The 15,435-nt window shown below is 34.4% G+C and overlaps 1 protein-coding gene across 3 annotated transcripts in view; it reads right to left on the minus strand.

The window, feature by feature from the left end:
* Positions 1-3,980: 3,980 nt before the first annotated feature.
* The window catches only part of TBC1D22A (TBC1 domain family member 22A), a 200,173-nt gene continuing 188,718 nt past the window's right edge, over positions 3,981-15,435 (minus strand). For all 3 annotated transcript variants that reach the window (XM_067315862.1, XM_067315871.1, XM_067315852.1), the window contains one exon: positions 3,981-7,308. In XM_067315862.1, the coding sequence (XP_067171963.1) occupies positions 7,180-7,308 (129 nt within the window). In that variant the 3' untranslated portion in view covers positions 3,981-7,179. The remainder of the gene's footprint in view (positions 7,309-15,435) is intronic.

The raw sequence follows: 15,435 nt of genomic DNA on the forward strand, positions 1-15,435 counted from the left end.
TATGTGTCCTTCAGATTATAGCTTATTTGGTCTTCATGTACTATAAAATTTGAACTTCAGGTGTAAATTTTTGAAAGGCATTTGACAGAATTAATGCCTGATTCTTTCTAGTTCTATGTACAGATATGCTGCTTCAAATTAAAATTGTTAGCAGCTGCTAGACTTCCAAATACAGAATTATAATTTGAGTAATACTCCATAAAATGAAGGGTCAGGTTCATAGACTTAAAAGTAACAATTTTTCTTTAGTTTACTTGCAAGAGATAGACAATGTTGGGGGAGATTTTTAGTCCAATGTTTGTGCTACCCTTAGGAGGAATTTCAGAACAGTTTAAATCTGTGTAAGATTATTAATGATCTAAAGTTTTGCTTTTCTTCATGATGGTATATTATCCCACTTTCAGATCTATGATTTATTTATGGAAAGCTCAGTCTAAGGATATCTCTTTCAAATCTGGGAGAGATTCAGATCACCTGGATATTGACAATGTTGACTTCTAAATATGAGCTCATCGCCCTAGACTCCTGTTAGTGTCAGTGGAAGACAGAGAAACTTTTAAGGTGCAGCTCACTGACATAGTTCAGAAGTCTACTTAGGGGAGGAAGAATTGCACCCACAAGGACCTGTTCCTCTCCACTGACTATAAAAGAAGTATGAATGACATGCTCAGATGTAATGACTACATTTCTGACAGACCGTAGAACTAGAAAGATAACTTGCATAAATATGATAAAGTGATTACTTAACTCATTATATATTAACTCATTAACTCATTAACTCATATACATTAACTCATCCTGTCCACGTACACCCTCCTGTTGGGTCAGTTTTTGGCACTTACCTCTTTTCTTGTGGAATGCTTTTTGGATTTGGGTGTCCTTTGCCAGCTACAGTAACCTGTCAGATGAATTGATTTGACAGCATATTTTATATTTTACTTTTAGAGTATTTCCATTAAGAAAACAAGTTACCACAAACATGCAGATTCTTGGTGGGGAAAGATGGTCTTTGATCTTATTCTATCGGAGAAAACAGATGTAGTATTAGACAGCATGATTTGAATTATTAAACTTTTACATCACAGAGGATTACTGTGCACATCCAGCAACTATTCTTTACCTTCGAAACATATATGTAAAGTTTCTTGTGTTGCCTCCACACTCAGAATATAAAGGCTGCCTCAGTGTTCTTACCTGAAGGTGAGCATTGGCCGCCCAGCAAAATGGTCACAAAGAAATGTATCCCTTTTGGTGACAGAGAAATGTACCCCTTTTTCAAACTTGCAGAAAATTTTCCACCAATGCAATAATGGTAAAATACCTGGGAAAACATATATTAACAACATGTTTTCTTTATCAATATGTCAATTTATTTCATTCATTCCTGCATGCAAAAGCCGAGTTATATATTTGCTTGAGATCATATATTCTATAAGGTAGCAGCAAATCCTCACTGATGTCTTAGGAGAAATTTGCACATGACCAGGCAGGTATAGGACTATAATTTTTCTCCAGATACATAACCTATTGTTAAGTTGAGCCTACAAGTACTTCTACAAGCATTGCTTTGAGTTGGAGTTACTGACTTTGTTTTTAGACCAAGAGAGATGAAAAATTCCCAAGTCTGTTGAGTTGCCTTAGTTGTTAAAAGGACATTTTATGAGCAAGATAGCCATCTAACTATCTCTAATCCTGGACATCTTGTTACTTCATGTGAGCTCTCATGACAGCTACATATTTTGTGAGTATTTTTGATGCTGCTAAAATAGTGAAGGGAATTGATCATACAGAAGTCCTTTGTACTGGTAGCAGGAACTGTTCACTGGAAATCTCAGTTCCTTCTGTAGGAAAATGGAAATATGTGAAAATAAATATTCTGAATTTCAAAAGCAATGTGTAAGAGTCAGCAGCCTGAATTTGAGGAGGAAGTTGTCCAAATACTCCGAGAGGTACATTGTCGGGAAATCTGCATCCTTTCTGGAAATCAGAAATTAATGGCAATAAAACGCTTACATTCTCCTTTTTTTTTTTTCCCTCTGAATTCAGAAAGGTCTTCATCCCCACATGAGGGATCTCTGAATAGGCATGGATAAGTGATGGTGGGATGAGAAATATCTGGAATAAAGTAGATTTCGTGCTCTCTAAAATTCAGATGTCACAGTAATGAAATCTGTGAGAAATGAAATTCTGGATGTTTCTAGCTAATTCTGTATCAAGAGCAAAATGACTGTCTGTATTGCAGTTCAAGCTTATAAGCTTGTGCCTGAAGCTTAAGTTCCAAAGGATCTCAGTCTGTACTGGTGGCAAACTCAGACGTTAAAATTCTCTGCTGAGGAAGCTTGTACGCAAGCATACATCTGGAAACCCAGTTCAAATTACCATGCTTTACTGACAGGACACATCAATTCTCATTCGGAAGCTTGCAGGGAATTCTTTTGGCCAAATAAATCTAAGTTTCAGAGTACTTGTCTTTGAGAGGTTTTTCATAGTATCTCTCTCAGTCTCTCATACCTTGCATGTCTCTTGACTTGAATGCAGGGTACATACAAAAGCTTTTGAAGCATTAGAAGGTTCTTTGACACAGTGCCATAGCAATTTAATTATTTATTGCAGTGCTGCCTCAACTACACTTAGCTTAAGGAATCATATGGGATGCAAGATCTTAGTTTTAACTTACAAAAATGCTAGCAATCTGGAATTAAATTGTTGAGGGACTTTACTCTCCATCATACACTGACTAGAAGCACTTGAGTTGAAGTTCTTTCACATATATGAGTAGAAGCTGATGGCAGGGCATTCTCTGTGAGCAACTGTTGGACTGGGAGCTTTTCTACCTCCTCTCTACTTTTCCCATCTCCAAAGAATTTAGAGAGATTATTGCTCCAGGCATCCTACAAAGCTTCCCCCCCCCCCCCCCCTTGTTTTCAAGGAGGAAATGATCTGAAGTGTGGGTCAGATTTCTGGAAAGTCCTTTCTGTTACACTTCATATTTAAATCTCTGGGATACTTGCCCAGAATATGAGAGATATCCAGAACTACTATACTTTTATATGTGCAAATGAATAAACAAATAGCTATGTCTCCCAACACATCCCTTGTGAAACCCTCAGGACCTTTAGTCCATCCTCCTTGATTTCTGCAGCTTTTCAAAAGTCATTTGAAATCTCTTTCTTTGTTGATTTTCTGCAGGATCTGCAGATGGAGAAACACAAATTCCATTCAGGGTGAGAAACCAGCATGATTACAATTTGTTGTCACTCAGGCATGTAATAAAAAGATTGCCCTTGGCATTCTTTTATCGTCTTTCCCCCTGAAAGACGTGCGTATTGTTTAACAGTTCGGCTTTTGAAGTACTAAGAGAAGTTATTAATTTTGCTTTCCATATAAAGAAGCTTGTTATATTCTTTCACCAACCCCATCTTAATTATTGGAACTCTCCCTCCAGCTTCCTTGACGTAAGGAACTTGATCCTCTCCGTACACGTAAAGCATCATTCCTTGCTTGCTGATCTGCTTAAATCATTCTCCAGTTTCCAGACCTTAGCAAGCCTTTCACTGCCTTTTACTGTTTCCCCATATTGAGCTGAAGTTTCTTCTCCTCACCTCCCAAGTCTACAAAACTCTGGACTTCCTCATTTGTTTGCTTTTCCCGTATTTCATACACTCCCCCAGTTTAATTCTGCTGTTTTGTCAAATTTATCCTCGCTCCCTTTCCATGGAAAATGCTCAGTACCTTGTAGGTATATGGTGTGTGCAGAGACATACGTTTCTAAATTGTCTGCCTTACTAACTTGCAAAAGCTACAAGATACAAGGGCAGAGAGTTGCAGAAATTTAACTGAGAACAGAGCTTTTCCCACTGCGTTTGCTCTTGTGATATAGGGTATGAAGACCGTAAAAAAAATAAGCACACCTAAAACACACTTGGATGTAGCATGGAATGTGTTTGATGAAAACAATAAAAAAGCTTTTCCACTCTATATAGCACTTCATAAATATGCATTTATTTCCTCGTCTTTCATCACTTTTACAGTTTTAGCCAGTGTCTCAGTGTTAATATTTGTCAGAAGCATACAACTGAACTTTGCATACTTTTATTCTACAGTTCTGAAGTTAAAAACAAATTCATGGGCCTTTCTATATGGAACCGAGCCAAAAAATAAGGTAACTAATTCCTTGTAATGAATTACAGACTTACATAAGATTTCAAACTTACATTTCTATCCTATCCCATGTATTGTATTTACATATTTGACTATTTACATTTTTCAAACACTGTAGTCATAAATCTGTTTATATTGTACATTGTTATTTTAATTTTTATTACAGAAATTCTTCAACACACATTTGAGACACTATAACTTTCAATATTTCACATCAGTTCTGTGAAGTTACTGGCTGGATTCACTAGTGATGTGTCAAGATGCCTCCTTCATAAGAAAATACATTTTACAAAGGAATTTTATAATACTCAGAATCTTGAATTTTGACAAAATAAGTGCATGGGATGTAATAATGATAGAGTTATATCCTTTTCTCTGTAATATTTTGCTTGGAATAACATTTTACCTGAGATGTAAAATTGTTAAAGTATAAGATTTTTTTTAATAAAATGAAATGATTTTATGTAAATTTTTAAAGTATCGAAAATTTGAAATTTTACATAAATGTTGGCCTTCTATTTACTGAAAACTATTTCTATTTGTATAGATATATAAATATCATTTATATACCTATATCATATTTTCCAGAGAATTATCTCTCTATATATTAATAAACATTGTTATTATATTAGGAAATGTCCCACTATCCTTAAAAAGCAATGTGCTCAAGTACAATATTCAACTTCTGACACAGACACAGTAGTAAATGTGACCTCTTTTGGTAACATGGTAATACTTTCTTCCAAGAGAAGTAAGAGGTACCTGTTGAATCTGGAAGACATGGCAGTCAACTTAAGTCGACCGGGTGAAGGAAACTTTATGTATCCAGTCTCATAAATGTTATGCAGAAGCATCTGACACAGCAGATGACTCTGGGTCAACTTTTTATGTTACATGTAACTACCTAAATAACATCTTAATAAAAAAAAATTACAGAAAACCCTTACAACATTGTACATTTAATGCTATGTGTCTTCTCTCTAGTCACAATAATACGCATTTCTGTTAACAAATGATTGAAGATACTATGTTTAACTAAAGCAAATGGTCATAAGTTTCAGGTTTCTTTTATTCTGTTATTGGTAGATACTCCGTTAGGCACAATATGACATTCTTTGTAAACATAAAGATAAATCTTGATACATTAGACCATAAATTGAAGTTACAGAAAAGAGTACACTGACATTTAAGAAACACAGAGCCACTACACACTGTAGGCACAAATGCAATAATCTAGGAGGCCTGAACTTTTATACACTGGAACTAAGGACTCCAGCTGACTTCAGCAGAACAGAAACACATCCTAGTCACCAAACCCTCCTGCTTCTGAATTAGGTTGGTATTTTTCAGCCTACTAATGATTTTATATCATTTTAAAATACAGATCTCATATAATCACATGTTGGTAAAAATGTATTCTATTTACCCTGAAACACCTAAGTAACTTATTAAAAATTTGGTGTCAAGAACTTAGGCCCCTAAAACAAGTAATGTAACTAACATATCTAGAAAGCTCTTTTAAAAAAATACATAGATACATATTTTGTAAGGACTTGAAAATAATCTTCCAATAACATATCATAAGAGAAAACCTCTTGAAGATCTTTTATTTCCCAAACTTAAAAGTGCACTACACTTTTGGTGCAACACTGTGCAACTCTAGAATTGAAATGAAGAATAACAGTTCTGAGCTCCCAGTATACTGCCTATTGCAACTCTCACCCTTAATAACCTCCATATAGGGTAGGCACAAATTAACATGAGTTTATTTACATCCAATAGAGCAACATCAGAATCCGTATCTGAAAAGATTTCCTGCAAATAAATAGTGCACTTAAATTATGTAAGTTTTAAGAAATTATTCAGAATCCCATGATTATTGAAGAAACACTAATTTTACTCTGTAAAGTCACAGAGGATTTTTATTCTGCTAATGACACAAATGATCTGAGTATATAGTTGCTGTTATTGTTATTAGGAACTACCTTCTTTTTTCCTCTGAATAATATGAGAAAAAGCTATTAAACAAATTATGAAACAAATAAGCTTAAGACAGATGTATTAATTTTCCTTTTCTAAAATGCTAGAAATAGAGAATAAGGCAACAACTGAGATCAAAATGCATCCTGCTTTGTAAACCAAACTTCTTAATATAAGTCTCTTAAAAGTGAACTTTCATACTGAAAAATTGAAAAGCCATTAAGAAAAGGCTTTAGTTATTTTAACAAGACCTCATCCTTTATTTCATTCAATATTAAAAAAAAAAAAAACCTAACTCCAAAATATATACAGAGGGATTTATTTTTGCATTAGAAATGAATCTTAAGCTTTAAGTAACTCCTTTGTATGGCAACAAAGCTTCTGAGGCACCCTACAAGACTTAGTAATGTTTGGAAAATGTTCTAATTTTGTCACCAATTCTCATTGCAACCTTCTATTTTCTTATACTATAGAAGTATTCTATTTTCATTCCATAGAAAAAGAAAAGATGGCATGAGAATATAAATGTCTTCTGAGACATAACAAGTCTCAAAACACAGGCCTTACTATCTCAAATGGTCTTCATGACTGAGAAATTCCTTTTTTCCACTCCGAATAAATAATTCTTTATCACTAGCCAATACTGGCTGATAAAGTTATTACAGATGACACCAAAATAATCATATAATCATTCTGTAAGAAATGTTAAGTCTCAAGTACATATAACAATTGCTAGACAGAAATTACAGACAGTAATTGTCTTAATTACAGAAGGGGAAAAAAGAAGAAATTATGTAGTAGACAACTGAAATCTTTTTTTACGTTGAGCAAGAAAGTTCACTTTTAAGTTCATTCAATGTTTGATATCCTGCTGTGTCCATTTCTTTGGTATCCTGTTCTCATTTTGTAAATTTTAACAGAACTTTAATGGTCATCTTAATTCAAATGAAAGAAGAATGAACTGAAAGCACAACCAGAATAACTGATACCATAATACTGCAGAACATGTTGGTCTTAACAATTTCTGGTTCTTTATATTCATTTCTTGTAATGATTGGGGGCATCCGCAAATGCAAACTTTAGTCTGTAGGCCTCTGCCAGGAGTACACTAATTTCTTCATTTCCCCAGTGTATTGTGGGCAAATTCTGTAAAAATATCAGCAATTCCTAGTTGGAGAGAAAACAAAGAAAAGAAAAATGTATTTTTTTTCAAATATCAGTGTAACATCAAAGTAATACACCATAAGCAATCACTCATGTAGTACCTCAGTATCCCAAAGAGATCTGAGATCCCATTAGGTTAAGTGATTTTCCTATAACTTTTACAGAAGCACTTGCTATTAAAGTTCAGAAACCAGCTATTAGTTGTACCTGAACTACAGTTACTTTCTAGTGCCCAGAAAAATTTAAAAAGTGGGTGAATTCACTTGTTTGGTACATATTAGGAGTGAAAGAAAGCTACACTGCCCAAGTGAGAAGCGGGTACATTCTATTTACCTGCATTTGTGCTTGTGTGATTATTGCCCTACAGGTGCCTCTGATCATGGATGGATACTCCTTCTCTACGGCAGTCAGACACACATGTCCTCACATGTGACACACACCACCACATCACAGAACCACACACATATCAGACTTCTTTTAAAAGGAAAATAGGGTTACCACACTCATTTTATAACTGGCAATTGAGATACTCATGAGTACCGAGTCATGCGGAACTATGCCAGAAATTGAATTCTGGGCTCTGTAAATCCAATTCATCGCTTTGACACAGGACCACTCTTCTTCTAGCTTTGTCATGATTGACTTCCTATCCCAACCACGGTCTTCAAGTTTTCACATACCTATTGTTTTGTGTGTAGTTCTTTTAAAATCCCACATCTATCTTCCATGTTTAAGATCTTTAACCTACTTTCAGTTTGTAAAATCTAAAACTCAGATTACTTCAATATTCCTATGCTAGCTATGAACATGAGGTATATCAAGCCTACATCTTTTTTTAAAGAAGTTGTAAAATACTCATTTTAATTCCTTATATGTTTCTATAACCTCTTTATCAGATGGGTGATAAGCAGAGAGCTAAAGATAAATAAAGTTGCTAACTACACTGCATGCCAATATCAAAATCTAGTATTAAGTAACCCAGGTTAGACCACTGCTTGAATGGAAGTGTTACAATTTTTTTCTCTAATTAGTCTTTTCACATGCAAACATGAAGATCTGACTTTCTGGTGCTGCTGCTTCCTAGGTATGCCACGTATATAGTACAGCAAATAACCATTAGTTATTAGCAGTTCAATTAGTTCTGTTTATTTCAACATTAATTAGGTAGCAATACAGGTTAAATTTCATTACTAAAAGCAATTGCAGATGATAATTTGAACTTTAAAAAGGTGCTAAAATGTGAACGCCTGCTTTCATAGGGTGTACGTTTTATTGTAGCAATATGGTATCAGCAGATATACAAAATGCCCAGATTACCAAAACTTGAGGACTTTATAGATCTATGTTCAACTGTGATGCACAGGACCAAGTCCCACTGATTCCACTTTAAAAGATCCTTTGAAAGGTTTGCTTGAAAAATGTTTACTTCCTATCCCATCATTAAATGATCAAAAGGACATTGTAACTATCTTCTTTGTTTTAGTTTATCCAAAATATTGTTGTCCTCCAGAGTAGGGAGTTATACAATTGGATACATGCTCAAAATCATGATCGCTCACTAAGTCTGAGATTTTTCCAGTGACAAAAATTTCCCAATCACTTTAGATACTTTCATCTTCCCTGATAGTCTCTGGAGGAGTCTCTGACATTGGTGAAAAGATAAGCTGCTTTTCTATTTATATGTGAAAATATATAAAATAAATTATGAATTCAAATAGCTGCAGTCAATTCCCATCTCAATTCCCAGTCCTGGTTTCCCTCTCTTCAGGTTTCTTGTCCCAAAATATTTTCCTACAGATCAATTTTTCTTCCCTCGTGTATTAGGTTTAGGCAAAATTTGTTTCCAAGCTGCCTAAGCCCAGGGACAGAGGTAGTGAAGAGCTCACAGGGACAGGCCCCGTGTGCTCGGTTCTGATGCCTGGACCAAAATCCATCATAACTTGCAGCAGCACAAAGCTGCCAGTCCTCATCTGCAGGGTAAAACATGCCACTTTTGAATGGAGTCTTGAAAGATTAACTACTAGAAATTCTCTCCTGAGTTCACGCAACTGACAATTTAATAAAGTTTGTAATAGAACAAATTTGGAAAGTTTAATTTTTTAAAATAAAAGGTCACCCCAAAAGCCCATAAACCCTCAAACATGACACAAAAGCCACCTTAAGCGAAACATCAAGTTCATGCTTCAAACTTTCCAAAGAAAAGATCACCCAGAGATTCCTTGCCTCATGCTTTTAACTTTTTTGGCAAAAACCTTCCTTAAAATTTAAGCTCTGGCAAAACAGCAAAAGGGAAATTTTTGGATCAGTATCATCACAGCAAACTGAATATGGAATTTTATGATAGGATTTATAAGACAATCTTAGAAACACGTGCAACTGTTAAGCCTGCTTGTACGTTTTACATGCGCTATCTTTGTAGAAAAAAATGCAGAAAGATTTGTGAGCATATGCATATATACTTCTGTATATTTCTGGATGAATACTCATATGCTTGTTAAGATTTATTCTGAACAGCAGGAATGAATAAGCAGGAATCTAATTAAAAACACAACTATTATCCTGTTATAAATCAGAATTCTGCGATATCACGTATAACTACACGAATTCTTCTCACTCTTAAGGACCTGATTTTCCTTGTCTTGTCTCCGGTCCCCCCATTTGCACCTGTTTTGGTGGAAGACAGCTGTAGGAGCACTTAATAAGGATCCTGTGATTTCAGGAAACAGCAACGGAGAGGAACATGGAAATTTTTTTTTTTTTTTTTTGTGAGATGCAATTATTTTGGCTTCATCTATTTCATGGTATTACTATACTGAACCTTGTAAGACGTATACTGAACCTTGTAAGATGAAGCAAGGAAGGATAGAAGTCAAGCAGTACTTCTATTTAATCATGAATAATAATTAGCAATACAACAGTTAGCATCAAAATATCTCTACTACTTGAGAGAGCATATTTTTAATGAAGTTTTAAACAACTGCCAAATTCCCCCCCCCCCTTTTTTTTCATTTCTATCTGCTTATTTGACAGTTATGTTGATAACTGTAATTAATAAATTAGCAGTGTGGAATAGGAAGGTTGTGTAAAGGGACAATAAATGCCTACCTCTATCAAAGTGTGTGGTTGTTTTTTGTTTTTTTTTTAATGAAGTAACTTGCTATCAGTTCTACAACACAGTAGCTAAATTCAGTTAGTACTAACATAGTTCTGTGAAATTAGCAGTTTTAATGTTTAGAGTGCCTAGACTTTGCTTGGCCAGACTTCTGGTGCAAACTGGTACAGCTGATTTGTATGACTTGAGTAGTGTTTGGTTTTCTTCTGGGCTCTTGTTCAAATAAATGTAGACCTAACCACTGCTCCAGCCACTGGAGGACTGAGAGCTTTCTACCAGATCTCAGCACTTGTACTTTGTAGAGCATCACCTCATTAGCTGTTGCAACACCTACCGGTATAAAAGGTACTATTAATCTGCTCAACAGCTACTGAATTAGAGCTAAACTACTGCAGAATGAGATTACAATGCAAGGGTCTACTTTGGTCATGTATTTGTCCATTACGCCAACTTGTTTCTATGGCAATTGTACATGTTTTTGAAGCTAGAAAATGTTGCTACAGACTCCTGAAACACAGCAGATTCTTATAGATAAATGACTTCTGCTTATACATTCAAGTTTTGAAGGCAAGGTGATCATACTGGTTATGCCTATCAGAAAATGATTACCATACTATAGTTTAATATCTTAAAACCTTCTTCATAGCAGTCACTTTTACAAACATCTGACTGCTCAAAAAAATTAAACTATTATAACCAGTCGTCCATATTTATTCTATTATATTTACCTTTCAAAGCACCGAAGGTGCATTATCTTACAAATCAACAGACCACATTTTCTAAAATAAATTGACAGCTTACGGGTTGTTTGAAATGACCTATGGAGAACCAGACAAAATAGATGATTTTCCTTCCAGGACACAAAGTGCAATAGAGGAAGAAATCAGGTATTCCACGCTTAAGGCTGGAAAACTCAAACTATTAGACCTTGCTTTTTGTGGCATTTGAAGAACATTACCTCACAGAAGTTCATCTTTAATATTTGCAACTATATGAAATTTAACAAGCAGCTCAAATAGAAAATAGGACTTTTGATAAGAATTAATTTAATACCTCTATGATTATTTCCAAACTTATTCATAATTTTTTATCAGAATTGGATCTATAAATAAATAGCAGAGTAATTCATCAAGTGTCCAATTCCGTTCTCATTGAAATGGGCATTTTGCCCACTGTTATCAAGGGAAAAGGACGATGCCTTAACTGTGCAACAAAATAAGATTGGTACTGACTAGTGAATATGCATTATAAATCCAAGTGAAGTAACAGGCCAGCACCAAGACACTTTGCTTGAGTGATTTACTAAAGATGAAGCTTATCTTCCTGTGATCTATTACTTTACAGAGCTTCAAAACTGGTTCAGAGAGAAATTAATCTTACAGCTTGATAAAAATAGAAAGTAGAACTGGAAAAAACCTTCCTAAATAAAATTTTGTTTTCTTAACTGTTGAACATAGTACTGCTGCATTTACTGTCTGAACATGCAGCAGTCTTAGAAACAAAACAAAAAACCCCCCAAACCTGAGTCTTTTGATTGGAAGAAACATAACAAAAATACGCTAATCAATATTTACAAGAGCACATGACAAGTCACTCTAAAACTGTTCAATTTAATATTTTACATTTATGATAGAGCACAGGTGACTACATGAACAGTGACTAAAGAGTATTAATTTATTTTTGATTATTATTGCCAGTTTTTCCACCAACAGATAAAGTAGGAACCACTAGAATCCATGTGTAAATAAGGTATCCTTGCTAACTGTTCCTTTTCCTATCCACATACAGAAATAAAATATATGAGGCTATCTTTGGAGTATGATGAATCATGCACTTGAACTGAGAAACATTCATTGGTAATATACTGTTTAATATATTTTAGAACAAGAAAAGTTTAAAAAGCAGTATTTTAAAGATGTTCCTGCAAGATTACTATTTTCTGCTTAATTTAAATGATATTGTGATGCCACCTGGCCGGGGAATCGGTCAAATACTTCCTTGTTTCACTGGAATGATTCACCAAACACCAAGGCTAAAAAAAGTATCTTGATGTTCTTTATACATTTCATACAGTTAGCGCAAATCATATCGCGTATTTTAGTGGCCTGATTGATTCCATTTTTCATAAGAAGAATCTGATAAGCATACAGAACAAATACCACTCCCCCCCTTTTTTTTAAATGAGAACAATTCCACTGTTCTACTCACACATCTGTTTCCATTGATCCTTACTAGTAGAGCCCATTATGTTGCAGAAATTCAGCACATCTGGAAAAATTAACTGTTAAAGGGGCAATGTTTAAATACAGCCAGTAGGGGCCTAAAACACAAGAAACTACCCTATCTTCTTAGGAGATGATGTCAGAAAAAATGATGGACCTATTACTTCATTTCACAGTTTAAAAATAAAATACTTAAAGTTCACATGTAAGTGTTTATTCTTCTAAGTATCTTTCTATTAAATAACAACAGTTGTCATTCTTTTCAAAGCACTTCAAACAATCTGGGGATTTAGTTTTATAGATTGTAGCATGAAGTTGGCTTTTAAAAAAATTATAACCTCTAGCTTTCACCATCTATCATTTTCATATATTTCATAATATTGTATGTTAAAAAGATTCTAAAGTAATTTAAATCTCCTTTACAGCTACCAAAATTTAGTCATAATTTTGTGGTGATATACTGTTAAAGAAAAGGTCAATATTTACACCTGTGAAATGATACAGGACAACCAATATCAACATAAGGCTTTTCAACTGCATGACTTCCATGTATTTGCTCTCCAGCAGTGTCTAGGAGATTATTCTTTAATGATCTTAACTTTCATAGGACTGAGCTATTAGAATGACCATCTCTCATAACTTACACCCAGGTGAACTGGCAACCTCGAGAGCCAAAAACATGAGCTAATGGACTGAGGTTCAGGTGACCTGGGTCATCTGAAAGGCCCTTGATGGAGAACTGTAGCATGTACTTGGTGGTGGGTGACACCTGCAGCCTCTGTTTCATTACATATGTAACATTCACAAATAATAATGAACCACAAGAGTTCACTGAAAATACTAGTTATAATATAACTTAGCAAAATCACAACAATAATTTTGACAATAATGTCACCCAGCCTTCACAAAGAGCTTTTGAAATGTAAGACATTTTGGAAAGTTGATCAGTATTCTTACTTCACTCCCATATAAAACTAAGGACAGCATGAAGTATCTTGCCCAAGGGCAGTCAGTACATCATTAGCAGAGCTGTGGTTTCGAAAATCCCAGTCCAATGTTTGTTTATGCTTTGGCTGCATCTACAACAGATCCAGAGTAGTCTGAATTACAGCCTTTGTATTTTGTGAATTGAGTATTCTAGCTTCACTGCACTCTTACTGTGCTAAATATCCATATTCATGTCCTGCACTAAGGGTGATCTGCATGAACTAGCCTGCCAGCACCAATTCAGTTCAATCTATATGTAGCGTTGCTTTCTCATGATACAGTGTAAAAAGAGAAATAGACCCATTTCCAGCCTCACTTCCTCCTTGCCATTTAGGCAGTGACAGGCTTCTTCCTTACTGGGGAAGAATGATAGATATTTGAAGTATATACAAGCAACAACAGTTATTTCCTGACCTGTGGAATAACTTTGTTATATTATATATATATATATGTACATGTTTTTGTAAAATATGCTAAAGTATGCTAAAGCACTTATTAGCAGCTATATAGTGCCATAAATGCACATTTTAAAATGACATTTTCCTTAGGTAAGTATTCAAGAACTATCCTAATCTCCAAGTAATCGAGAAAAGACAGTAGTAGACTTGCTAAAAATACTGTGATACAGAAGTATGAAAATTAGAAGTACGAAAATTAGAAGTACAAGGTCTACATTTTAGGCAACATGGTAATACTACAAGATCTGAGAGTAATACTTCCTTCTAAGCAATGGTTGGTGTCAGATGTAAAATTATTCTTGAAAAGAAAATATTTCATGCAAGATCCAATATCTAAAAGAAAACACCAGACTACCAGATAACGTATCCCGAAAATAAGATATTTCCAAAGCCCTTATTCTTGGACTTCCTTGGTTTCCATCAAAATCAAAATGGTCAAGGTCTGTTCCTTGTAATCCCCATACAGTTCAATGCCCATCATATTTTAATCAGTATAGTTTTGCATAAGATTTGGCAATAATACTGTTTATTTGGTAATATCTATAGTTATTACACTACTAATCTTCTCTCCCTATCACTGATCCCATATGTCAATTCTGAAGGAAGGTACACCAAGAACAACTACAAAACAAATAACAGATTGATATTTAATAACAAGTAAAAAAGGCATTCTAATGAGTACAAGACATAAAGCACTCTGCTGTGATAATCAAAACAATTTGCTTTATATATTTGAAAATTCAGTTCAGACTTTTTGTCTGTGTGAATTATTGACAAAGTTCAATTGCAGTTTTTTACAAAATGAAGAAGCATTCAGAACGGAATGCAAAGAACAGAACACAAGACCAATAATAGAACAGTGTTTGCATTTCTAGCTAATACAGAAATGACAATAACTAAAGTTAAAATCAAACTTGAACACATTGAGGAAATTAAGAGAGTTAGGTTTTTAATGTCTAAACTGAGAACTGGTGTATTAATTTTATAAAAAAGGGTAGTCCTAAAATATAGCATTTTTCTACAAGAATTGTTAATCCTTCCTGCTGCTAGCTGCAATGTATTTATGGTCTGAATACTTCTGGTCTACAAGAGCTCTATTTTGTACTAGTAGGCAGAACCTGCAATCTTACAGTATTTTATGATCATGAACTTTGCAGTATTATAGTTTAGGACTGCAAATAACTAAATGAAAGGTAAGTTAACTTTATATATAATCTTTGATTATTTAACAAAGAATTTGTAATAGCTCTGTTTTGAGCAAGAACTGCATCTGTTACACATTACACACACATATAAGGTATATTACAGAACACCACAAAATTTATACTGGCAATTTGATTAAACTGCTTCT

Source organism: Apteryx mantelli, chromosome 1, assembly GCF_036417845.1.
Source record: "Apteryx mantelli isolate bAptMan1 chromosome 1, bAptMan1.hap1, whole genome shotgun sequence".
Lineage (NCBI taxonomy): Eukaryota > Metazoa > Chordata > Aves > Apterygiformes > Apterygidae > Apteryx > Apteryx mantelli.